General features: G+C 40.3%; 1 protein-coding gene across 2 annotated transcripts; it reads left to right on the top strand.

The window, feature by feature from the left end:
* The first annotated feature begins 166 nt into the window (after positions 1-166).
* Foxg1 (forkhead box G1) lies at positions 167-25,275 on the top strand. 2 transcript variants are annotated; one of them, XM_037210539.1, is made up of 3 exons: positions 167-5,843; positions 6,325-6,399; positions 22,435-25,275. In XM_037210539.1, exon 1 carries the CDS (start codon positions 391-393, stop codon positions 1,831-1,833), a length of 1,443 nt encoding a protein of 480 aa, XP_037066434.1. In that variant the 5' UTR covers positions 167-390; the 3' UTR covers positions 1,834-5,843; positions 6,325-6,399; positions 22,435-25,275. The 2 variants fall into 2 exon arrangements, with proteins under 2 accessions (XP_037066434.1, XP_037066433.1); XM_037210538.1 differs by having other exon boundaries at positions 318-5,973.
* Positions 25,276-27,559: the final 2,284 nt, after the last annotated feature.

Below are 27,559 nucleotides of genomic sequence, written 5' to 3' on the forward strand. Positions count from 1 at the left end.
CTGCACCCCGGGCGGCGGGTTGCCTCTGCCTCTTGCTTTTTTTCTTCTCTCTCTCTCTCTCTCTCTCTCTCTCTCTCTCTCTCTCTCTCTCTCTCTCATCTCTCATCTCTCTCTTTTCTCGCTCTCTCTCTCTCTTTTCTCGCTCTCTCTCTCTCTAATTCTTGAGGGGTGGTTGCAGCTTTTGCTACATGCCTTGCCAGCGCCGGAGCCTGCGGTCCAACTGCGCTGCTGCCGGAGCGCTCAGTGCCGCCGCCGCCGCCGCCGCCGCCGCCACCCGCTCCCCCCGCGCCCCGCTTCGAACCTACCGGCCGCCCGCCGAGCCGCTACCCGGCTACCGCGCCGCTGCCGCCGCCGCCGCTGCCGCTGCCGCCGCCCCCCGACGCCTGGGTGATGCTGGACATGGGAGATAGGAAAGAGGTGAAAATGATTCCCAAGTCCTCGTTCAGCATCAACAGCCTGGTCCCCGAGGCCGTCCAGAACGACAACCACCACGCGAGCCACGGCCACCACAACAGCCACCACCCCCAGCACCACCACCACCACCATCACCACCACCACCCGCCGCCGCCCGCGCCCCAGCCGCCACCGCCGCCCCAGCAGCAGCAGCAGCCACCCCCGGCCCCGCAGCCCCCGCAGGCACGAGGAGCCCCGGCCGCCGACGACGACAAGGGCCCACAACCGCTTCTGCTCCCGCCACCCGCCGCCCTGGACGGGGCCAAGGCCGACGCGCTGGGAGCCAAAGGCGAGCCGGGCGGTGGGCCCGCCGAGCTGGCGCCCGTCGGGCCGGACGAGAAGGAGAAAGGCGCGGGTGCCGCCGGGGGGGAGGAGAAGAAGGGGGCGGGCGAGGGCGGCAAGGACGGGGAGGGGGGCAAGGAGGGCGACAAGAAGAACGGCAAGTACGAGAAGCCGCCGTTCAGCTACAACGCGCTCATCATGATGGCCATCCGGCAGAGCCCGGAGAAGCGCCTGACGCTCAACGGCATCTACGAGTTCATCATGAAGAACTTCCCCTACTACCGCGAGAACAAGCAGGGCTGGCAGAACTCCATCCGCCACAACCTGTCCCTCAACAAGTGCTTCGTGAAGGTGCCCCGCCACTACGACGACCCGGGCAAGGGCAACTACTGGATGCTGGACCCGTCCAGCGACGACGTGTTCATCGGCGGCACGACCGGCAAGCTGCGGCGCCGCTCCACCACGTCCCGGGCCAAGCTGGCCTTCAAGCGCGGGGCTCGCCTCACCTCCACCGGCCTCACCTTCATGGACCGCGCCGGCTCCCTCTACTGGCCCATGTCGCCCTTCTTGTCCCTGCACCACCCCCGCGCCAGCAGCACTTTGAGTTACAACGGCACCACGTCGGCCTACCCCAGCCACCCCATGCCCTACAGCTCCGTGTTGACTCAGAACTCGCTGGGCAACAACCACTCCTTCTCCACCGCCAACGGGCTGAGCGTGGACCGGCTGGTCAACGGGGAGATCCCGTATGCCACACACCACCTCACGGCCGCTGCGCTCGCCGCCTCGGTGCCCTGCGGCCTGTCGGTGCCCTGCTCCGGGACCTACTCCCTCAACCCCTGCTCCGTCAACCTGCTCGCGGGCCAGACGAGTTACTTTTTCCCCCACGTCCCGCACCCGTCAATGACTTCGCAGACCAGCACGTCCATGAGCGCCCGGGCCGCATCCTCCTCGACGTCGCCGCAGGCCCCCTCGACCCTGCCCTGTGAGTCCTTAAGACCCTCTTTGCCAAGTTTTACGACAGGACTGTCCGGGGGACTGTCTGATTATTTCACACATCAAAATCAGGGGTCTTCTTCCAACCCTTTAATACATTAACATCCCGGGGACCAGACTGTAAGTGAACGTTTTACACACATTTGCATTGTAAATGATAATTAAAAAAATAAGTCCAGGTATTTTTTATTAAGCCCCCCCCCATTTCTGTACGTTTGTTCAGTCTTTAGGGTTGTTTACTATTCTAACAAGGTGTGGAGTGTCAGCGAGGTGCAATGTGGGAGAATACATTGTAGAATATAAGGTTTGGACGTCAAATTATAGTAGAATGTGTATCTAAATAGTGACTGCTTCGCCATTTCATTCAAACCTGACAAGCCTATCTCAAAAGGCTGCCAGATTTCCATGTGTGCAGTATTATAAGTTATCATGGAGCTATCTGGTGGACGCAGGCCTTGAGATCAACCTAAATTATGGAGAGAGTTTAAAAAAAAAAATGTTAAACTGTAATTTGTATTTAAGAATTTGTAGTAAAGGTGCCCAAGAAATTATATTGGCCATTTATTGTTTTGTCCTTTTTTCTTTAAAGAACTGTTTTTACCTTTTGTTTACTTTTAGACCAAAGATTGGATTTTAGCAAATGCACTTGGTATACTAAGTATTAAAACAAACAAACAAACGAAAAAGCAAAGTTGTTTAGTTGGCAACACTGCCCATTCAATTGAATCGGAAGGGGACAAAATTAAGGATTGCCTTCAGTTTGTGTTGTGTATATTTCGATGTATGTGGTCACTAACAGGTCACTTTTATTTTTTCTAAATGTAGTGAAATGTTAATGCCTATTGTACTTATAGGTAAACCTTGCAAATATGTAACCTGTGTTGCGCAAACGCCGCATCAATTTGAGTGATTGTTAATGTTGTCTTAAAATTTCTTGATTGTGATGCTGTGGTCGTATGCCCGTGTTTGTCACTTACAAAAATGTTTACTATGAACACACAGAAATAAAAAAATAGGCTAAATTCATATAGATCTTGATATTTTTGTCTCTTTTATTAAGTAGAGCTAATTTGCCAGATACATTCAATTTATAGGTAATTCGAAAGCTTTTTCAGTCAAGTTGGAGTTTAAGCTGCTCCTTTAATTTCAACTGAGACCAAAATTGAGAATAGTATCCTTTTTTTCCCCCTTTGTGAAACAGTTTTACCAGGAGCAGGTTACTTAATTAATGCTAGCTTTAAATGAAATATAGGCTTTTCAGCTGATATCTTTGTTTTTGTAGATATACAGCAAAAAAAGACATTCAATTTTATGTGTATAGCTGTTTATTCTGTGCTTATTTTAAATTCAGTTGATAGAATGCCCTTTATATATATTGTTCCAGGTATCTTGTTCATGGAACTTGGCAAATTATAAATAAATATATGTATATAGTTAGAAGTGAATAATGAACACATTATATATGTGTGTATATATACACATATATACATATATGAGTACGTATATATATGTGTGTATATATATCCCTTCAGTTCAGGTACAATTTGCGCTATGAATGCTGCAAACATTTTTGTTAAATATTTGTATTTATACTTTCTAAGTCAGCATTTATTTTTGTGGCTGTTTACCCACAATGAACGAATTCTAATAAAGATGTGCTGAGTTGCAATGTAGAGCTTGCTGAAGTGATCACCTGTTGTAATGACTCACAGACGGATATTGATATTTAAATTTTTAATTACAACAATTTAAAATTCTAGTTACTCAGTGTAAAATACTCCATCTTCCCTCTCCATTTTTACAACACAGAGGTATTTGTTTGATTCTCTTTTCAATATATTTGTATAATTTAATTTACAGACATGTTTCTTTTGCTTAAATTGAATCATTTTTTGCTTTAAGTGCAGTATGCATATATATGAGATACATTGCATGTGTATATATATGCATATATATGAAACAAAATGAAAACTTTTTCAATTGTTTCAGACAGCCCACTTGCTATAATTCCAGAAAATAATTAGAAAACCCGAGTTAAAGGTTTAGTAATTAATTGGATCCTGTGGTGATTCTGTGGAAGACAAGTTGTTCATTTGTTACATTTGTATAGTCTGAAATGTGTTCTGCAGTATTGCAATAAGCTGGCCACTTCTTACAATGGGCCCAGTGAAAAATAATCTGTCCCTAAGATGTTATCAGCAAACACTTAGAGAGTTGCTCAGGGAAGTGTGTGTGTGTGGGGGGGGGTGACTAGTGGAGAAGCAGGTTGGCTAAAATTGATTTGAAATTCAGAATAGCTGATGTTGGAAAATGGGGGTGGCTGGGTTGTGAATGGAGAGAGGAAGAAAGGGAGCAAGGGAAGAGGGGAGAGAGGGGAGAGAGAGAGAGATCTGGAAATTTTGAAAAGCTGGAATCAAATTTAGAAGACAGGGATAAGCAAAAATAGACTGAGATGACTAGTTTGAGTATCTCCTTTAGGGAGACAAGATTGTTCTTAATGTGAGACTAGATTCACCTTAGATATAAGTTTCTTGAAATCTAACAGTTGTTTAAAGTGAATCACAAAAGAAAGTACCACAAATTACTGTTTAAAAAAAAAAAAAGGAGAAGGCCAGTATGGGCTTAGACACAAGAAATGTTCATCGAGAGGCAAACTAGCTTGGAGAAAGGCCTACATTTAGGCTGGGGGAAAAGATGATGATATATTGCTTGCTTCTGTTATGGGTTTTATGTGTGGAATGACTATATACTATCACAGAGGAAATGCAGTATTGCAAAAGCTGAAACGAAACTGAATTCACATAGTAAAACTAAAAGATAGATACTGAAGAAACATTTTTATGTGTATTTTCCCTCTGGCCAAAGTAAATTAACTATCTACACTTATTGGTGATTTTATGAAATGTTTATCTAGAAGATAGAGAAATATAATTTCAATGGCAACTTTTTGTACTTTGAAGTCTTCATAAAGACTTCTTAAATTCATGGAACTAAGGATTGGAGTAGTGCTCTAGCACATGTCTAATTTACAGATGTAGTGGATGTGGTTGGAAATTAATTTATTAGGCTTCCTAGACATGAAAAAGAATATATGGAAAGAGAAGTTGGTAACGGCTTTCTGAAGCCCAGTGTGTGAACACTTATTTCATTTATCCTGATCTAGCCTCCCCTCCCTCCTGATACCCTCTTTTAAAAACCACAATCTGGTATGTCATTTGGTACATTTAGTTTTGCTTCAGACTGGTGGTTACAATGTTTTACTGTGTTGTCACCAATGGCTGCAGGTTACAGTTAGTTCATTCCAGACCAACATTGCTGAAACTTTTTGGTGATTATTTTCTTTAAAACTTATAATTGCTTAAGATGAAATGGAGGCTGCCCTTTTTGAAATTCTTTTGGAAAAGAAAATGATCACAATTTAAACACTGAAACTACAAATGATAATATTACAGATTTAGTGTTTTACTTTGACATAATTGAAAGTTAACACAATTGTTACTACATAAACACAGAAGAATGATAAAAAAAAACACAGCGGTGAAGGAGTTTCTTCATCTAGTTGCAAAATTGGAAATCAGGTAAATCTGAAACTGTTCAACATAAGTGTCCTTCTAGTCAAAGTACTCTTCCAGAGGCTTCTATGTCTGGAATCACAGGGGGGGGGGATGTCTTGAAGTGTATTGACTATAATATGTATTCAAGTTGGTCCATATTTTACTCCAATAGACGGGTAAATCAAATATATTAGAATTCTATATGAAAGTATGATTTTTTACAACGTGTATTTTCTACTTTCTCACCGAGGAATTTGCATGCATTGAAATAATTTTAATTTTGATGAATTAGTTTTGTCAACAGCTAATGTAGTTGGTTGTTTTTAAGGCTGAACGCCTGCTGGAGAGTGAGGTTAACAAAGGGTGAAGGTGATGATCACTAGAGCTTTTAGGGCTGGCTGAGACCCGGCTGCTGAGGTTGTGTAACTGTGCCTAGAGGGCGGGGTTCCTGTACGTTCCTACTTCAGCAGACAACCTGCCCCCAGCACCGCTCCAATTGCTGCCAGACAGATGGAAAGCTCCAAAGGAAAAATCTGCGCAGCCCTTCCAAGAAGCAGGGTAGGTGAACAGTGAATTTTACATTCCCCTCGCATTATGCTTCTACTCCAGGCCGGATCCTGGAGTTACAAAAAGAATAAGGGTCACCTAGATTCTCTTTCACAAAAATGTGCCCGAATTCTTCCTACCTGTAAGAGTTTAAAGGCGTTTGAGACCTTCCAGTTAGCTGAAAACTCCATTTTCGATTTTTTTTTTTTTGCTTCCAATTTCCCGCTTTTTTTCTCACCCCAATTGCCCTGCCTTACCATTCCTCCACGAACCCCTCCCCCAACCCCAATAGTTAAAAATAAGCCATCTTTTAGTTTTCAGCTCCTCAGTTGACCCTTTTCCTCACTCCATCGGTCGGTTCTTGGAGACCTTGTCCTGGGAAGGTAGGCCCAGGGTCTCTGGGCTGCGAATATATGACGTAGTGTTATGTTTTGTCTTTCTCCCTCCCGATTTGGTGCCCCCCACCCCACCCCACCCCCACCCCCAATCCAAGGTTCTGCTTGATGCTGTCTGGAAGGCTGTGGAGGCGAAGGACTTGAGAACCGTGAACACTCTCACCCGGCGATCGGTAAGTCAGAGTCCTCTTTGCCTCACGTGGTGGTGGTGGGTGGTTAGTGTGTCCCACAGGCTGCTGTGGACGGACCCTGAGATCCAGACTCTTGTACACTTAAGTGCTCTATTTTTTTCCTTCCTCACTTGGAAATTGTTCTTGGTGAGTGGATTCCAACAGCCATAGGTGGAAGAATGCATGATTTGTCCACGTGAGCAGAAATCATGGTGGATGCCTAGGTAAAAATGATTTAGATATTTCAAAGGAGGAAGAAAAGAAGATAAATGTGTATGGAAAAGGCAACGGGAGACTGTAACAGGTTCAGAAGTTGTTAAGGTTATTCGTTTAATGGAAATAGGATTTCTGAATATCATGGCTGCTTCAGAGGACGAGGGAATTTAATGTTCAAACCCGGGATTATTTACCCTCGGCCACAAGATGAAACTCTTTATAATCAGAAACATCTCTCTCTCTCTCTCTCTCTCTCTCTCTCTCTCTCTCTCTCTCTCTCTCTCTCTCTCTCTCTCTCTCTCTCTCTCTCTCTCTCTCTCTCTCGCTGTCCTAGCTCTATTTTCACACTGGCATTGCCGGCCTCACTCCGGTACGGCCCTCTCTCACCAGCTCCTTGGCCTCGGTCAAGCCAGGGTAGTCAGGACTAAGAGGATCTATCTGCTCCCGGTCGAGTTCAGCGGCCGGTTTAAGGGCAAGAGACTACCTGGTCTCTTGGAAAAACTAGGGAAATGAGCACCGTTCTGGGCTTGACTTTGTCCCTGCTGGGAATAGCTCAGTTCCCGGCTTTGGAAATCTCAGGCAAATAATTGATTTTTAATACACACTTAGGAGCCGGCGCTCTAGGCTCCAGAGTCTGGCTGTCCCAGGGTGGCTGCGAGCGCGCCAGACTCTGGCTGGCTCCTCCCGAAGCTCCCGAGAGGCCGGGCTGCGGTGTAGGGATGGCCTGCCCGGTGCCTCGGGGCTCCGACTGACTTTGGAGGGGGAGCCGGGGCTGGACTCCTAGTAGAGAGGCCGGGGTCGGCCGGCGGCGTTGTGGTCTCAGGTTTGGGACTAACAGCAGAACGTGAACCGGTGCTGTAGAGCTGGCTGGGGCCGCTCGGCAGCTCGGCTTTTGGGTGTGGGTCCCCGCTCGGATCACCGCCGCCTGCCTCCCTCCCTGCCCAGGGAGCCGCGCTGCCCGCGAGCCGCAACGCGAGGGCGCTCTAGCCCAGCGCACGGTCGCCGCGGGGGGGAGGAGGGGGGACCGGCCTCCAGAGCCAGGCCGCTTGCGTCCCAAACCTTTCCCTTCTTTCTTAGACTTCTTTGATCGCTCCCCGTCTCCCTAGAAGTTGTTAGTCTTTGTTTGCCAGGTGCGGTTTCAGATCTCAGCACTCACCCGGTGGTTGGTAAAAACTGATTTTACAATAGCCCTCGATCACTTCTGTCTGGTTCTCCGTTTCTGCCCACGCCTCCGGGTGTTTTGGAAAGAGCCTCCGGGTAGGAATTTCCTGAACGCTAGGAGCACCCTGGAGTTGGGGGAGACAAAAGCCGGGTTGGGGAGCAGATTCCCGCAGAAACACGGAGATTTGCTAGGAATTACCTTCCTTTCGGAAGAACTGGACCGAAAAGATAAGGGGGGATGCGGAAGGATGCTTCCACCTGCACCTCCCACCTCCCTCTTCCAACAGTCACGTTTAGTGGTTAAACCTTCACACCGCTACATCCTGGCCCTTTAGCAAAACTTAAAATAGGCAGAAATTCCAAGACTGATCAGAGGAGTTACTTGAGATCATAACAAATAACTGAGAATTCTGTATGTGAAGCTGTCGGGAGAGACGATGGAATGCGCCACACCTCTCCCGGGCCTGTGGCCTACAGCATTTAACCGTCTTTGGCACTGCGGGAAAGCCGCACAGGAGGAAAGAGCCTGTAGCTTTTGGCGAGATTTGTAACTTCTGGTGGGTATGAAAGAGCATGTTCAATAACTAACTACAGGTTTGGATATTCATTTTCGGCTAGAGCTGAATTTTCCTATTTGCTAGCTTCTCGTGGTTGAAATAGCTTTCCTTTTTCCTCTCCTCTCACTGCTTCACTCTTTGTGTGCTTTAAGGAGCAATGGTATCTCCCTGCATAGGCGGATTTTGTTTATTTGCTTGTTTGTTTTAATTCCTTTGATTGAAGAGGCAGACTGAAAACTGTAATGGGGTTAGAGAGAATTGTGTCTCGGTTGGTTCTTTCATTTTCTCATGACTCTGAAATTTAATGACCTAATCATTGTTGTTTGAAGTTAAATTATCTGTTAAATTAGCCCTAAACAATAACTGATGATATTTTCCTTTTGGGTCTGGTTGCCCCTGAGTTCTTGGCCATAGGTGGATATAACAGGAGTCAAGGAAAATTCTTGATTGTGCACTATTATAAAAATAATCAGACTCAATCTTTATGTACGGCAATGTTAGAGATAAATTTTTTTCAAGATTAATTGGGCTTTATAAATTGGAAATTCTTTTTAGAACATGTGCTTGAGAAAGCTAGACTTAAGCATGAATGTGAATGAGCATTTCTGTAGATAAAAGATATAAACACAATCTCCATTACTGTCTAGAGGCAAAATCTGAAAGGGATTACATACCCCTGGCGGCTTATAATTTCTCACAAAAGAAAAATTGACTGTAGGAAAACCTGCATTATTGTTTTGATGGAAATTCTAGGAATCTGAAATATAGCTATTTCTTTGAGTCTGACATATGTTCACTCTACATTTATGGTAAGAAACAATCTCGAAATAGTGCAGATCCCCCCCCCTTTTCTATAAAGCTTATGTAGGCTTAGGCTCAGGAGAGAGGGTTTTCATGATATTGAGAAATCAACACCTTTCTCCTTTACTATAAGAGGTAGCTAAAGCATCTTTAAACCCAATAGTATCCGAGTATCTGAGAAAACTTTGAAAATAAGAAGTACTATTGTGTTTGCCCTATTAAAATGTTCTGAATGAATAATTAGAGACTGGGATGAATGTTGAGAAATTCAGAGCAAGAATAAGGTGGTAATTTTATTATTTAATACTTTGATAATTTCTATAATTAATGATGTGATTTTAAAGGTTGGCAAAGCTTTCTTATAAAAAAAGAGTACTCTGCTGACCTTATCAAAAATATTCTGGGAATAATTAAGTAGAATCAGATAGAATTGACAGTAGGTATTGCTTGTTTCTTTATTTATCTTTTTTTTTCTGAGACTAAATACTGTTAATTAAACATGGTGAACTCTGATTGCAGGTTGGAAGACTAAAATCGATCGTTTCTGCATCAATAGTGTTATGTATTACCACATTGATTTGTGTTTATTTATGCAGAGGTTTCAGCTCTTTGCTTCCATATTTCAGCGTGCCCCTCTTTATTTTTTATCACACATTACTTTTAATGAAAGAGTTTATTGTAGGAAGCAAAACACACGTAACGGGTCCATTTTTAAGTACATCTATAAAGTATACTTCAATTCTGGGAGTGTGACCAGTTTACAAAATTGTTTATTCATACTTGACTGTTAGCAATTAGAAACCTGCTTCTGCTTACAAAACCTCATGCTGCTTAAAAGCTTCCGTTCCTTCCTTCACACATTGTGTTGATGTGTTTCGATAAAGGTAGAAAACATGATTTGGTGATCTTGGGTTTAATAGAACGAAACTCATGAATAAGATATCATTTTCAATTGGCATGGCTGGGTTAGCCTTACAAAAATAAGCTAGCCATGAGATTTCAGCAGTGCTTTTTATGAAAAAATCAAGGAGGAATCATTTAAATATAGATATTGGACATTAATTTTAAAACAAGTGCTAACTCCAAATAGGCCAGGGATCCTCATGCAGAAGATACCATTATGAATCCTTATATATTAAATACATGTACACACACATATTCTATTAGTGTGCATGTGTTATTACATCCTTTGAAGATAGCCATGCCCCTTACACTATTACAGCACATGGATAGTATGTACCAGAATTCATCTCAAAACAAAATAGGAAAACTTGGCTCAGTGTGTTCATTATAAGTACAAGGCAAGAGGAGGAGTTGAGATGCACCCATGTTTGTGGTCCTCTGTAGCCATTCTAAAGCACTGAAAAGTTTTGCTTGAAAATTAAAAAACAAAAACGAAAAGTGGCCTACCTTATTGAGGGCTATTTAATATTTAATCTGCAGGACTTTTCTCAGTATGGAGGACCAGTCCTTCCTCTTTAACAGTTGAGAGTACAACTACCAAAAGCATACAGGGATCTTATTTTTTTTTATTCATTGGCTATACTCTACATCCCTCCTAGTGAATGCAAGGTATACAGAAAACAAATGTATTCCAAATTCCTTTTGAGATCAAAGGGACCTTGGGAGATGGAAAGAGAATTCCTTTTTCCTCAGTAGTTGTCCATGGATCGAAGAGGGACCACAGGCAGAAAGAAGGTGGGCCATCCTAGGTTCTAAAGTTTTGCAGAAGATTGAAAGGGAAAGAGAGGAAGGAGGGAGGGCTACCTTTGTTTGTTTCCTTTTCCTGCTCCTAGTCAAGTTTTTGAAGCTAGGTAGTGATGTGGCTGTGGTGGAAGCTAGTAGTGCTCCAAGCTTTCCCAGGAGGTTGGGATTCCTGAGTACCCTGTGTTGAGCAGGCCTTACCAGCCAAGGCACTCCTCACCAACCCCTCCCCTAGTCTTTCACGCAGGCACCAGCTAGTCCTCACGTGCGTGGTGTAGTGGACAGTGTTGACTTGAATTGCTCTCTGGATGCAAGCCTTTCCTGTGAATGAACCCGAAAACACTCGACAGGTCGTGAATAATCGTTTTAATGAGTGTGCAAAGTGTGCGACGGGGTGCACCGAGTTGTCGGGTTAAACAAACAACTTGTACTCTGACCAAATCGGATTGTTAAAGTGCAAAGTGATGTCAGTAGCATTCCCACTGCCTTTCGGAAATCCACAGATCTGACACGCGGGAGTCCAATTTTCCCCATTAAAGAAAAATAACAATATTTTTCAACCGTGTGTGATCTTCTTTAATATTAACCAGAGCCAAACAAAACCTCATTTGAGAATCACAGTCTTTTCTAACTGAAAAAAACAAAACAAAAAGGAGATACAAAGGGAAAAATAAGGGCACATCAGGAATTCTGGGGGGGGGGGGGAGAGAACTGGTGCTTCATATTTCGCCTGTCTGTGGTGATAAGTAGCGTAGAAACTCTTCCTTCTGTAACCTATATCCAAACAACTGGGATGGTAGTTTATTCACATACCAATATTGAGTCTGTACACCTGTGAGGGCTTTTCTGTTGGAAAATTAACTAATAGTTAATGTCCGCATGTTAGTCAGTGTGAAGGAGTGTCAATCCCACATCTATGTTTGGGGGGAAAGTGATAAAAAGGAAATCCTAATGGGTCCCATCGAGAGCGATGACAAAGATTAGGGGTTCTCAAGAGTCACACTCCAGTCAAAACCAGTTTTGTTTCTCTCCAGTTCTTGAAAAGATCCACTTAAAATTGCCTTCATAGACTCCTTGTTCCTTTTATCTTCTTTCATAATTTAGGATATTAAATAAGAAAGTAAGCTTCAAGATGTTTATGAAAAGCAGAGTCCTTGGCACCTTCCTTCTAAAAAGTTAGCAGAGCAGAGAAATGTATAAGGTGTTTCTTTCCCTTGCCAGTTACCTTAGATATATTCAGATATCATATCTAATTTCTCTTCTCCATGATGTTGTAGGGAGATGAGCTTTGATATTTGTATTGGATTCGATGTTATGCTTTTCTCTGTTGAAGATGGCAAGCTTGTCATAGCCCACAGTCTGTACAGTTATCAGTTCTTAACATTTCAATAAGTATGTAAAAATGAAATGTGAAAAGTATAGTAGTAAGAAGACGTAAATATGGAAGCTCAGGTTTGTTCACTTACCCCCATGTTGTTAGTCACATTTCTATATGTCTGTTTTTCTGACCATCCATGTCGCATATGTTTATTTATAACTAATAGCAACTGTGTGAACTACTTGACCTAAAACAAAGTAAACAGTTCTTAGCTAAGTCACTATACTTTTGCTATTATAGCTACTAGTTTTTACACATATGTGTCGATTTAGCCTCACCTGGATAAAATAAAGGGACTGTAATGCTGCTTCTATATATTTTTTTCAAAAGATAAACAAGAGTTTGGCAATTTTGCCTTGTACATAGTAAACTTCTGTACCAGACTACCAATTCAGAATATCCCTGTTTTTAAATGGAATTTAACAAAAATCGACAATATTTGGACTGTAGTTATCATCTCTGTGTGCTGACATACTGAAATAATTTTAGGAGCCACTGAAAGAATGCATCCATTTTGGTTTTAGATGTACAAACAGCAAAGCTAGAGGGTGCGTCTGTTTTTATGTGTATATATGTGGTTAAAGAACTATACTATCAAAACATTAATTATATTTGAAAGAGCAGGAGCTTGTTGTAGAGAGAATTGCAATGCTGAGTTTATGTTTCAGAATGTGTCTGAGAAGGATGAAGTCATCTCCTCGTCTTATATGATGCTTCCTTTTCAGAAAGCCTCATAGGAAGAGCAAAGAGATGAAAAGGGCGGATTTGGAGTCGAGAGATCTTATATGCTAGGATGGTCCTGAGCACAGAGATGCCATGTGAAAAATCTGATGATATAAGGGTCATTCGTTGGAATCTTTGTTCTCTGATTAATTTTTTTCTTAAAAAAAAAAAAAGTCTAACAAACAGATCACAGATGAATTTAGGGGAGAGAGAGTGGTTGGGTGGGTGACTAAAAAATATCAGTTATCATATTCTTAATTCCCAAGTCCTACTTATTTCACAGCTGAAAAATTTAGTATCCAAAATTGAGATTATCTTCATTCCAAATCCTACATCGGTATGAATCATCCCTGATCATTTATAGTTTTTGGCTTATTTACTCGTTTTCAGCTTTAAATTACCAATAAACTAATTAATCTGACTAATCTTCCTAAACTTCTGGTGAATAGTATAATAGCTACAACAACAACAAAAATAACAAAACTGCAACAATAACGCTAAATAAACTATTAATAACAACAATGTAAGTAACAGTAGCAGAAATAACCTTAAAATATTTTTAAGGCCAACAGGAAGAAAACAGAACCTATTTTAGACTGCAATTTGAGTTTCATGGCTGCAGTTGGACATTCCTCCAATTTCATGTTTTACTGGTTAACTAAATGATTCCTGTCCTGCTATGCTCAGATTTCTGAAGAAAGACTCCCTTGGTCTACTGTAGTAGAACCTTGTAATGTCATTGAGTACTTTTGTATTCATGTTCAATTGGGGGCTATAGGCATGTCCTCCTGAAGATGTCATTCTTAAAGCAGTCAGTGCAGGAGAGAAACTGGAACAGAGGTAGACATGTAAAGGGTTCTTGATTAGAAAACTGGGGTACCTGCTTCCTAGATTGCTTCTGCTTTGTAGGCAACTCACCATATTAAGAACAAAAAGCTAAGGAAGTTGAGAATGGCGGGTTTTGAGTTTCCAATGAATCTAGGAGCAGGCAGATGTAAAGACAGTCTAGCCAAGGAAGTAGATTTAGTGGTGGTGGCCTTCAGGGGTGGTAGTCTAGCTAGGAAAGCAAAACTCATTTCTTCAGGTACAAGAGATGCTTCTGTGAAGTGTATACATGCTAGGTGAGCAAATGGCTACTAGGTACTGGGTCTAGATGGGAAGAGTCTGTCAGTAGGTCTCTACCTGTAGTACTCTAACATCTTCTCAGTCCAGCATTCTACTTGTCTCCTGAACACCTAGCTCCAGTTTCACACACACCCCCAAAAAGGGAAATGAAATAAAATGAAAAGAATTAAAAGTATGGAGTTAGACTTAATGTTTATCAGGCAGATGTTAGCCCTGAAGCAGGTGGTTTATAATTGCCTCCTTTTGTGAGGAAGATAGAGAAGCTGGTTAGGAAAGGGAGGGCAGTTGTAGGAGAGGAGAAAAGAGACTAAGGTAGAAATTCCTTGTCGGTTCAGCACCTATGGCCACATGAAGAGAGACCTTAGCAACAGGATGGTTTGGGATAAGGGAAGGGTGACCTTACTGCACTGATGTGGCCCTGAGCATGTACAAGAAAGCAGAACATGGACTCTTGAAGAGGTCAGAAACAAAGACATAAATATCAGTAGCCAGTCTGAGCTCTGGAAACTTTTTTTGTGTGGACTATTTCCTTCAAACTCAAATGCACCCCAATCCACAACAGAAGCATTAACAGAAGGAAGAAGGAGAGGGGGGAAGGCACAGCTTCCATTTCTTTTTATGGGAAGGAGCCTGAGCACCTTTTAAAATTTCCTTCTAACCTTTTCATTTTAATGGAAACACTTCCAGTTTGTAAGAACATTATTTCATTAGAGATCAGCAAATGAAGAGAAGCTTTCATTTCGGAGGAGGATATGTTCCCTGAAGAGATGCTCAGGTCTCACCCACCTTCATAAGTTTGCAGTAGGAGGTAGCTCTGTTGATCTACCCTTCAGTGGTACCTCAGAATTTTTCCATGCTTGAAGTTCAGTAGCACCCACTAAGTTCACCCCAATTCTTTTCTAAGTGTACTTCTGCAAAACTTAAAATCAAAAAAGAATGTCCCATGTTCAACTTAATTATAATCAAAATGATGTTTAAAGGAAGATATTCTGTTACCATGATTCTTGTTTGAATTGTTTCTTTTATTAAGAAACATACTACCATTTATTTCAGTGAGAAAATTAAGGGTAGTCAGCATCACAGAAAACTTGGCTCTCAATTCTGTTACATGCACTCCCTAAATATGGCTTTGAGGGAATTTTTTTCCTAATACTTTGTATTTTATTTTATATGACTGAGACCTTCAGAACCAACACAGATATGAGCAACCAAGAGAAATTACATTTACTGATTCTGTAGTGATGATATTTGATGTAAAAAAAAAACTGAAAGCAATTATTTCACAGAGGTAACAGCTGTGCAGAAACTCGTGCGCCTGCAAAGTTTAAAAACCCATTTAATTAAATAAATAATTTCTATAGCCTAATATTTGAATAAATCTTTATCCAACAGAAACCATATATTTATATGCTTATTCGTGTACTACATATATGTCAAACCAAATGTATTAAGTATTGCTAATTCTATGAAAACTAAAAGTCAAATAAATATTAGCATTGCCTTTTTAGTACCAGTAATTGAGATTTACTTGAAATCTGCAAATACTTACTGAAGGAAATCATTGAAGATGCTTCTTTATATTGTGAGCAAAAATAGATTTTCTTTCCATATTGGGATATAGAGTAGTGAGGAATTAGAGTTGAGTTTCCTGGAATGAAGATTCTCTTTTAGCAGTAAACCAATACATACAAATTACTCCCATCATCCACATATATTATATAAAAGAAACAAATTGTTTTCACAAGCAGAAGTATGCCCATATCAAAAAGAACGAGTTGTTTCAAATGATGCTAACAGTTTTTCCCAATACAGAATTGTTCAAGGAAGATTGCAACCAGATTATTTGAACTCGTGGTAAAAAGAAGACAATTGGGTTATGCTGTGGGGATCTGGTGGACTCAGGCTGACTTTGTGAAGAACGAACAGCTTTACTCTGAGTAAGGTTGTACAATTCCCTTTCACTCTTGAAGATGACTGTTTCTCAGGGGTGTCTATGTGCAAACATCTTAGTTACTGCTACCTAGAGTAGACTAGGAAAGATTTTCATGACACAAAAGTATGTGGAATCATCCACCTATTCTCACATGTTTATTGTCTTTTATGCACATTTCTGAAACAGACTTTCCATTAGGCTGTAGCTTGCAGACCTGGCTTCACAGCCGGCAGCTATCGTTCAGAGAAGTGTGGTTCCGTGTATCAGTGCAGTTAAAGACAAAAGGATGGCCAGGAAAACCCAAATTATAAACCCTATCAATGGAATTATCATTGGCATACAGAATAAAGGAAAAGCGTAGCTCCAAAATAGGGTCGTGGGGAGACAGTAATTTTCTTTAGGTGAGTTCTGGAAAGATGCAAAGTGAAATACTGTTTAGGCGTTGGTATTAATCGCACAGCTTACATACGAATGTGCCGGAAATCATGCTCTGTGCAAATGAAAATGAAGGAATTTTATGCATATTCTAATTCTCCCTCTTTGGCTGCTATTTTGGAGGAAAAGACTTCTTTTGCTGATGGTGGGACTTTTTTGTTCTGCACAGGAAATGTGTAAATGAACACATCCCCCCACACACCATTTTTCCTTTCCATTTCCCTCCTCCACTCCCCCTCCCTTTGTCAACAACCACGCATAGTTAGGGTACTCAGTTCAGCCTCCGATCCCTGACCACTTCCCATTTCCAGGATGGATGGAGGGAGCAGATTCATAGTCAGGGTCCTGATTTAGGACTCCTCTAGGTAAAGAGGCCTTTGGGAATGGGAGTAAAGTTTCTGTGGCACGGAGGTAGAGGGTCAGGAGGCTCAACTTTGTCTGGACTCTGCCCGCTTTAGACCTACCAGAGCTTAGAAGTGATCTTATAAACAATGAGGTGGGGATGTCCTGACCATCCGGAACAAACAAGGACGAGGAAGGGTGGTGAATTTGCATTATACTGCGACTAGCAGTATAATTAAAAGCATACACACATATATAATAAACATATATATATATTTACTTTCTACTTCCATTTTGATAAGCCAGTGTTCTAATGATGCTTAGTGTAAGGGCTCTTGAGGTTTCTCTGGCGGACTTTGTGCTAACTCCAAAACTGAGCTAGGGAAGGGCGTGTGGAGACCTCGCAGGCAGGAGAAAGAGGATAGCGGAGAGGAAAGGGGGTACTCCTTCCATCCCCTCCTGAGCTGAGGCAGGCTTTTCAGAACTAATTCGAGGTAGGGCGGGGCGAGGGAAGATGCCAACAGACTTGAGTTTCTCTGTTTTCAATCTCTGGATAACAAAATCTTGGAAACAATCTTATTCTTCCCAGTGTAGATTTAAAAGCCTGGCGCGGCCCCGAGCCCGCGCGCTGCTGCGCTCCACCGTGCTTCGGGAAGGAGGGTGCGGACTCCACTGCCAGGGCCGGGCTTCTGCGCTCCCCTCGCGGCATCTGGGATGCACCCGGACTGGTTGGCGCTACGCTGTCCCAGGTCCCTCGGGCCTGGCCCAACCAACCTCTAGTCCCTGCTCTCCGAGCTCGGACGCAGCTCGCCAAGCCAGCGCGGCGCTGTTTGCGAAGGAAGTGCCAGGGGATGCTCCAGCGCTCGCCCGGCTCGGCACCGGGGAGCCGCTGGGTAGCCGGGAGGAGTCAGTTCGGTGCAGGCCTGCCGCCGCAGCGCCCCGGACCTGGTCCCTCTTCACAATCCCCGAGCGGGTCCCCACCTCCTCCGCAGGCCTTCACCCCACCCTCGTCCAGCGCCTCCCCAGGCCTAGGGGGTCGCTCCGGTCTCTCCTCTCACGCCAGTCACGTGGTTGAAGGATGGCTCGGACGCCTGGTAGCATCTTCTTCCTGGCTGGGGATGTCATAACCTTTCCTCTTCAATTCTCTTTATTTTCGTTTCTCTTTAAATGCCTTCACTTCTTGAATTGGGGAGCGGAAAAAGCTAAAAGCTGAAAGAAAAGGCCCAATGAAAAGAAAATCACTTCTGGTTTTTCAGATCTTTTTCACTTGCCCCCTTTCTGCACCGTTGGCACAGATTCACACCAGCAACTAAGGTTTGAACCTCTCCCTCAAGGGCCTAAAGCAGTGTCTTCACGTAGCAGTGGCGCAGTAAATTGCACCGTGGCTGGATAAAGGATGGGTTCCTTAGACTTGGATGCCCTCAGATCAGCTGACTTTAGCACAGGGTATTTTTTTCTCCCTTCTACTGGGCTGAAAGGCAAAAAAACCACGTATGTTTTACATTGGTGTTATTTATCTAGCTATTGCCCCCCCACCCCAGTGTGTGGGGGGGTAAATTGGCAGAAATATTTTTTGTGGTCTTATTCATATACACGAGGTAAAATGCTGTGACTTTCAGAATGTAGGAGTTAATCTTAAGGCTTTTTCCTTTACATTTCTATTGTCTTTTAAAAAACAACTTTATCTCTTTAAGAAGGAAGAGCTTACAAAAATAAAGTTAATCTCTTGTAGAAACTACAAGATTTCTCACGTTCTCCTGCTGCCTTATTATAATTGAATACTTTTTAAACTGATTCACCGCTTTGTTGTGTCTTCTGCACCGTTCAACAATTATTATTCTTTACAACAACTTTTATTTTTTGAATGTCATAAACATTTTTTTCTTTTTATAATCAGGCAAGCCATTTTAGGTTTGTGAGACTGAATTCACTCAGTCTGTATTTATTGAATACATATTCTACTGAGTACCAGTTGTGTATTCCAAGCACTATTCCCTAGAGAATTTTATGCCCCACTCTCATTGATTGTAAAATAGTGAAATTATATAACCAATGAGCTAATAACCATGAAACTAATTTGAAAGGTTATAATTGCTAATCAAATGTAAAGCATATTTATTAGCATCATTATTAAAAGGTGCCAGAGGGATACAGATAAAACCTGTTCCTATCCTCTGGGAACTTACAATCTAGTTGGGCATAAATAATGAAATGTAAATTGATAGAAATAGCTACTAAGCAATGTTCAGTGTCTGGCATATTGAAGACAGTCAGAAAATGATTGCCTCACATTAATTTGTAGTCATGCCATTCTTTTAAGAGAAATGTGATATTGTCCATAAAGGAAGGATTAATTAGGAAAACTTTCATGGGGAAAATGAAATTGTCTTTCATAAATCACTTGTGAAATTGGGAGCATAACAAGCGGTTTGTGTGTAAGGGATAAAGATGGTATTAAGTAGAAGATATCAAAACGCCTGAGGAAAGTCTGGGAAACCTTACAAAACCATTACAACTGATACATTTTTATAAAGCTTAAACAATTACGTGTATGTGTGGGAGGGGTACATGCATGTGACTGGAAGTGTCTGAGGAAGCCAGAGGCATCAGATCCCTCAGAAGTTGGGGTTAGAGGCAGCTGTGAGCCACCTACGAACAACAGGAGTGCTGAGAACCGAACACAGGTTCTCTGGAAGAGCAGCATTTGCTCGTAACTGCTGGGCCGTCTCTTCAACCCCTTGCTACTTACTTGGAAATCGTTCTAGTTAAATATTGAATGCAGAGAAAATGTAAGAATAAGAAAAGATTCGGGTGGAATTCTGAAATAAGATGTTGCTAGAAAAGGTTTATCATTACAATAACCTCTGAGCTTCTTACTCCAGTTTGTATACAATGAAAATGACATTGAAATGATAAACTCAACCATAAGCCTTGAATACACGGAGAGAGCTGTACATCCTAGAGTCACTATTGCATACCTACTTACTCTTCATTACTAGTGGTGATGGAGATGATAGGTATTGATGAGTGGCGATAAATCTTGAGATAGTGCCATCACCAGCGATGCTCAAGATGTATTTTATATTTAGTATTTATAAAAACACTTATTTGAAGTGTTTTTCAACTGTAAATGAGTGGCTCTTCAACTGTATCCACCTCCAGTAATCTTGGTTTTGCCTACAGAAAATTTTAATTACAGCACTACTGGGGTCCATCATTGGCATCTTGTAGGTAGAGTTAGTTGTGGGGTGCTACTAAACACCCTAGGATTCATAGCTTAGTTCCCTACAACCTCAAATTCTCCTATCCAACTTTTCAGTGGAACCCAGGTTAAATAATCTTCAGGCATGAAAATACTTTGGACAGCTACACCATGAGTCCTTGGATCTAACTTTTATTATAGTAACATTTTTCAATTGAAAAAATACTAAGAAAAATTTATTTGAAGAAGGCAACATCTTTGACTTGCCCAGAGGCCTTCAAGGGGGAAACTCAGAAAGAAATCTGCTTGGATTTTCTCCTTTTCATAACAGCATTGGTAGAAATCATCTTTAGGGACTTGTCATCTGAATGCTATTTGTTAAATTAATAAAATGTGTCTTTGGAGTTGCTTAGCAACTTATGGAAAGCTTTTTAAAAAGTTCATTTGTTTGTTTAAAACCAGGATATGTTGCATATTATTAGCCACATTACATAAATCAACAAAGAAATGTACACCAAAAATGGAAGAAGATGTTTTAGCACATTTTCTGCACGCAGTGTCTGGCAATTAAAACACTCAATTGTCTGGTAGATTTGCATCAAGTACCCCACAAACATCATTTATGTATGGAGTTTCAGTGTAATGTTGAGGCTATTAAGAAAACCAAAGGGGAAAAATTAAACAGCTTTGTCATAAAATATTTGTTTGTCTTAACCTTTCTTCTTCAGAGATCTTATCTGCCAAGTACTTTTATCGGATACTAATTACACTCTTTCTGAAAAGAGTTTCTCCAGCACCTTTCAGTGTTTGCACTCTTTAATCATTCCTCATTGCATCTACCTAATCTATATCTTTTTCACATTGCCAGGGCTCGTTAACAGTTTTAAAAGCTAATCTTGGGCATTATCACTGCTTGTAATCTAAATGAAAATATTGCCACTGACATTTTATTTCTAAAATTTAGCAGACCCTTTAAAAATTTCTATTTACTTATTATTGAAACATGAACTTTCAAGCATGGAACTTTCAGGACAAGTGAAATGTATCTGAAACTCTTGAATCACCTTTTCTAAAAGTTATTTTTGTAAATTGCTGTAACAGTGGCTCATCAGTCACTTTGAAAGGAAGTGATCCTTGATTAACTGTTGGCTGATACCATGCTCCACAGATGTGTGGCAGGAGTACAGGTGCGACCTATAAAACAAGAAAGGTAATTCTCAGAATCTAAGTTTTTTTTTTGCATATTGAAAAATGAGAAAGAACTTGGATGGGTCTTCATCTTTGTGTATTAATCCATATAATTGTTACAGACAAAACAAACTAAATACTCCACTGAAATAATGACCTATAAATACAGCATTTCCGGTAACTTTAAATCAAGACAGTAAGTTTGGTGTACTTCAGTTTCCTTTTTGATTTTCTAGTTTTAGAAAAATCACAGTCATAATTTCAGTTACATAACTGATTTAGAATCTGGTTATAATACGTTCGTTCTTAGGACTTAGAGGTCAAATTCTTTTTTCTCAGAATTTGACTCCATAGGGCTAATGAGATGATCTCTGAGATGAACATTTCTTGCATAGTTATAATCAAGCTTGAGCTTATCTTTTGAAGTTTATTGTTATTTTATGAGTGCTAGGAAACTATTAATGGTCTATTGTTTACTTTTTTATATATGCACTACTAAGTTTTTGTGTGTGTGTTTTTTTAATTCACTAACTAAAAGTTGTCTAAATGTGTGTCATTTGAACTGGTATCACAATCTGTAGGTAGTAACGGATATATAAGTAAGTTTTTATTCCTTGACTTTTTTCTTTTGGAATATATATATATATATATATACACACTCATTTGTATTTCTTCTGATTTCTCTCTATGAGTATGGTTCAATTTGTTACTAATGATCAGAAACTGGAAAAAAATCGCATGATACTATATGCCAGCTGATGAGTTTGGTTTGCTGACACTTGATCATTTACAGTAAAATAGTTGAATTTTTAGGACCTGTAGCACATTGCATCAAGAATCATTCTCTCACTGTTTCTCAGTAGAAACATTAGTAATAGCTACATTATATTTCACAAATACTGTTTCATTCATAGAAATAATTTAATTGATAAGCAATGAGGAAAATTCACTAAGACGTGGAAAGATAAATAAAACCCCAGAACAAGTAGGGGCAACTCCTTGTGTGTAATTAAACATAAGAAAACTTAATCCTTGTATTTAATGATTAAATAAATTAAAGGGATTTAGTCATCAGATTTAGAGAGTAAGGTTTCTTATGTTTGTTAATCATAATATAACAACAAAGTTCCATGGGAAATTAATAGTTTCCAAATACAACATTACTATACCTTTAAAACCATTTTTGCTTGTGTAATCTTGTTTTTATTAAGAAACTTTGCTTTTTCTGTACTGATTGTCTGTTTTCTTGTTCTTCCTATGCTATTATTTTCAGAGCTTGGTACAAGGAAGGCTGGCATGATCATCCACTTCACATCAGAGGATGTCTAACCGCCAGTGTGCTGACACCAAGCAGAAATTTCCACGTTTAAAGTAGCACTCCCTGTACTCATCATATGAGCCTGGAGAAGATTGCTTCATCATTCTTCAGACCAAAAAAAAATTGATCCCCTTCAATATCCTCCAGTTTCAGAGTGACTAGATAAAACTTTATGTGCATTCAGATCTCTTCCATGTCTGGATTCCTGGTCATCTTCATATCTTCTATGTCCATAAATAAAGATAAAATAGTAGTAAATGAATAAAGCTGTTTTGGTCTCAGCAGATCAATTGAGGCTTGGCTTAATCAGTCCAAGCCTGGAAAACTTCAATGGACAAATTCACCTGATCGGTGTTTGCTGCCTCTTGACAATACAGGTTTTGTGTGTGGTTCAATACTTCTCTTGGTATTTGTCTAGTTGGAAAAGAGAACAAAGGTGCTGCAGTTCTGGGCTTTGTGCTTGTAGGACACTCACCTGAAAACATAGCTCCTTCACTCATGGGGGGCACAGGGCACAGCACCGTTTCCTTATGCTGCATGCAAGCTTATATATTTTCTGGGCCTCTCTTCTTTCCAGACAGCAGTTCTTGCTTGGGATAGGACTTGTACAATTATGAAATAACTCTTCTCATAGAAGAGATTTGTAGAGCTTTATTCTAGTAATCAAGATGTATGTGATTAAATGATTGACTAGGGCTGGGGATGTAAGGCAGTGCCAGACTGTGTTCCTAAAGTGAGTATGGCCCTAGGTTCAGTCCTTGGTACCTATGATTAACCCAAGGGCCTATCCTAAGTGGGAGGAAACAGCTGCTATTAGTTATGCTTATTTCTCACAAATATGTGAGATATTTTAGTGTGCTTTACATTACCCTGAAATTAATTTTAAATTTTGAGACTTTCTATATATTTCTGGCTGGCCTAGAACTCACTAAATAGTCACAGAGCTATATCAGTCTCTGCCTACCCAGTGCTGGAATTAAAGGCATGTAGCATCACACTTGGTGATTTTTGTCAGTTCTTATGGCTTTATACAGAGAGGTATCAGCAAGAAATCTAAATAAAAACCCACAAGATGAGACTTTTTTTTATTGCTGAAATTCAATATCAACACAAAATAGATCAGCACAAACATGTGCAAAGCTGTCTTTGGAGAACAGGTTAATTTTTCAGCTACAAGATTTGAATTAAGTTAATTGGAGGCATTAGCATACCAACAAAGGAAATAGTAGCCACAGAAGTAGATAAATGAAAAGCAGAAGACAGATAAAATAAGTTATCTGAGCATGGCTCCAAGATGAAGGAGGGTCTTCATTTTGTTAGACTCCAGTCCCAATGACAATCCTAGTTCGACTGTGAATCAATATTGGGTGATTTAAATTTGCTGTTAATAACTGTTCAAATTACAAATGATAAATACATTCAGAACCCATGTTTTCCAAGCGATATTCTTGATTACATGGCTTTCAATGTAGTTCCACTCAGAAAATACACTAACCACAGAAATTAATATAGTAACAGCTACTACTGAGTGAGTCGTGTTCCACGTTTTCAGTGAAGTTTGTTCATTGAAGTTGTTTGTCATAAACAAACGTTTTCATTTCTAAGTCAAAATATTTCTTGACTATAGTAAAATAACTTACTTCTTTACTATGTCTCTATATTTGATGTGGGTGGGGGATAAAACTTTGGTATGCCCATAAAAGTCACTATAAAGTTTCCAGTGTGACAGGCTGATCCAAAATTGTACCTGTCACGTCCAGTCACTGCTGTCCACCTTTGATAGAAAACATTCACAATCACATGCTTCTATGTGTGAACCAGAGTACTTAAAGTAAATTATCAGTGTGCAAATAATAATTTGACGGGACCAAATATTTCCTGGAATGCAATGTTGTGCATTTAAAATATGAGCAAGAAGGGAAGGTCACTTAAATGCTGTATTTGCTGTTCAGTAGCTCACTAGCTGTGAGATCACCTTAAGTATACATATCAACTTCATCTGTAAATGAGGTTATTATGCTAAAATTGTCATATAGGAAATTAAATTATGCAAATGGCACAAACTACCTAGCAGTACGCACAGTGTATACTAGGATATACATTTTAAACCAACTATGAGATACTGTTTCACCTCAGTTAAACAGTCTTCTATTAAAAAGGTACAACATAAATTCTAGTAAGGAGTCAGAGAAAGGAGAACTTTTGCTGTTGGTGGAGATGAAAACAAGTATAGGAGGGGAATTCCAGGGTGAAACTAGACATAGAGCTGTCATATTATACCCAAATCTTATTACTAGTAGATATTTAAAGGAACTGAGGCCAGTGAGTGTGTTAAAGAAGTATCTGTACTCACATATTAATGGCAACATTATAATACCCAATATTTGGTACCAGACTAGGAACTCATTGGTGAATGAGTGGTGAAGATAATGTGATATAAACACACACACACACACACACACACACACACACACACACACACACACACACACCACATATGAATATGTTTGCTATACACAATGAAAATTCTGTTTACAGTATTATGGCTAGAACTGGAAGATGTTAAGTTAAATGCCAGGCACTAAATTCTACATTTTCTCACTTATATGGGAAATTAAAAAGTTGATCTCATGAAAGTAGACCATTGGCTGGCAGAGGCTGGGAAGAGTGTGGGCAGGAAATGGGGAGAGGGTGTGTTCATGGAGACTATCGGACTGGAGAACAATTTCTAATATTCTATAGCACCACAGTGTAATGTGATTATTAACAATTAATTAATAAAATCCTTTGAAAGAACTAGTAGGTTTGGGATGTTATTAACACAAAGAAATGATAAACATGGAGGTGATGGATATGCCAACACTGTGATCTGATTACCACACACTATATACATGTATAGAAATGTTATAGTGTGAACTATAAGCCACACAACAATAAGTCTAAAAAGCCCAAAAATAAATGAGTAGAAAATAATCATTTAAGTACTTAAGTAAAAATAAAGTCACAATAAGATGGTAGAAATTCAGGATATGATTGCAGAAGCAAGACATTGGCCAGCAACAACTGAATACTTTAGACCATGTAGTTTCTAGAAATTCTTACCTGATTTTTACATTCCATTCAGTTACCTCATTTGCTTTATTCTGAAATTCTAAATGTAATTTCATCTCATGAATCTTTGTTATTCATAATACTGGTGCAACAAATTACTGAATAAGTGTTTTTATGTGTTTCCCCACAACCTTACATGTTTAATCCTATCAGAACAATGAAGAGGGGGAGTAGGTCTTTGTCCAGCACTAGTCAATCCTCTAGGATCCTAGGACTGGCTCTACCATGCATCTTTAGGACCATGCAAATTTTGCAAAATCACCACTCGATAGAGTATAGAAAATATACTCAGGATTCTTTGAAATAATTCTTTAATTCCATAAGTCTACAGTAATTCATGTTGTCAAATTTAACTGTGGGGAAAGCATCAGTATGTTATTTAGTTATGTGTTTAGGAGAGAAAAATAAATGCCTAGTATTTCTGTTTTGCCAATTAACTGAGGGTGGCCACTAACTACATTTGAATGTTGTTCTTTATTTTTCCATCAGTTAGCTAAAAATTGTACCAAATTCTAAGCTAAAAATTAATATTTATTTAATTTTATAGAGGCATATAGTTCCTGTTAGAAAGTGCTTGCCTGTAGGGATTGGAGTCTAGAAAGGCTTCCTGTCCTTTTGGTAAGTTTTTGTTTTATACAAATCCTCTTTGGTAAGTTTTTGTGAAGCCTTTAACCTACTTCATTTCAACTTAAAGCTCATATATGTGAAAGAGATTATATACTCAAATGAGCGTGTTCCTTGCTCTTATCATCTCGTGTCATTATCCCAATGTTCTTCCATTCTAGTTGTTACTGAGAATGCACTTTCAGATTTAGCATGGAGATTAACTGTAAAACAAGTAAATAGCAAATTGTCTTGTTGGGATGAACTGTAAAAGCAAATGCTTTTAAGAGATTTTTTTTCATGCTTAGCTGCTGTTTCTAAGTGACAAAAAAACTCAGAGAAGTGGATTGACAACCTTAGATTTAAGAATTTTTTCTATGAAAAATTTGTAATGATAAACTTTACAGACAGTGTAAGCTTTGCTATGATATTCCAAAATATGACTTTTTTTAAAAACAGGTTCCACTTTGATGGTGAGAGAGTTTCTAGTATTAGAATCCACTGAGCAGTACATGTAAAGCTTCTATCCAGATTAAAGACCTCTTTAAAGTTTCTATGGCAGTGTTTGTTCATCATGGTCAAGGAAATGGAGTCAAATATCTTGTTGGTTGTGTACTTTACAGAACATATTGCACGTGACACTCACACCACATACCTCAGTAATACCCGAGTTCCACCGACCGACTACATTTTACTCAGTTTCTTTTTACTAAGGGTGGTTTCAATTATATTGATATTATTTTGTGAGAATTAACTGTTATACTTACTTTCTTCCAATATAAATATGCAAAAATAGTATTAGATTTTACTTTTTTATATCTTGTTTTATTAATTATCCTTTTTAGTTTATCTTTGTCTTTTTTTAGAGGTTTAATATTTATCAAATTTTAAATTTTTTATATTTTATTTTTTTTTTATTTTGCAATACTATTCAGTTCTACATAATAGCCACAGATTCTCTTGTTCTCTCCCTTCCTGCCCCCCTCCCCTTCCCCCCAGCCTACCCCCTATTCCCACCTCCTCCTGATCAAGGTCTCCCCCGAGGACTGGGATCAACCTGATAGACTCAGTCCAGGCAGGTCCAGTCCCCTCCTCCCAGATTGAGCCAAGCGTCCCTGCATAAGTCCCAGGTTTCAAAGAGCTAACTCATGCAATGAGCCCAGGACCTGGTACCACTGCCTAGATGCCTCCCAAACAGATCAAGCCAATCAACTGTCTCACCTATTCAGAGGGCCTGATCCAGTTGGGGGCCCCTCAGCCTTTGGTTCATAGTTCATGTGTTTCCATTCATTTGGTTATTTGTCCCTGTGCTTTATCCAACCTTGGTTTCAACAATTCTCACTCATATAAACCCTCCTCCTTCTCA

This window comes from Peromyscus leucopus, chromosome 14 (genome assembly GCF_004664715.2).
Source record: "Peromyscus leucopus breed LL Stock chromosome 14, UCI_PerLeu_2.1, whole genome shotgun sequence".
Taxonomy (NCBI): Eukaryota; Metazoa; Chordata; class Mammalia; order Rodentia; family Cricetidae; genus Peromyscus; species Peromyscus leucopus.

Bases quoted from the DNA above. Each gene is read 5' to 3' on its own strand.
- Foxg1 (XM_037210539.1), top strand. From the start codon at position 391: ATGCTGGACATGGGAGATAGGAAAGAGGTGAAAATGATTCCCAAGTCC.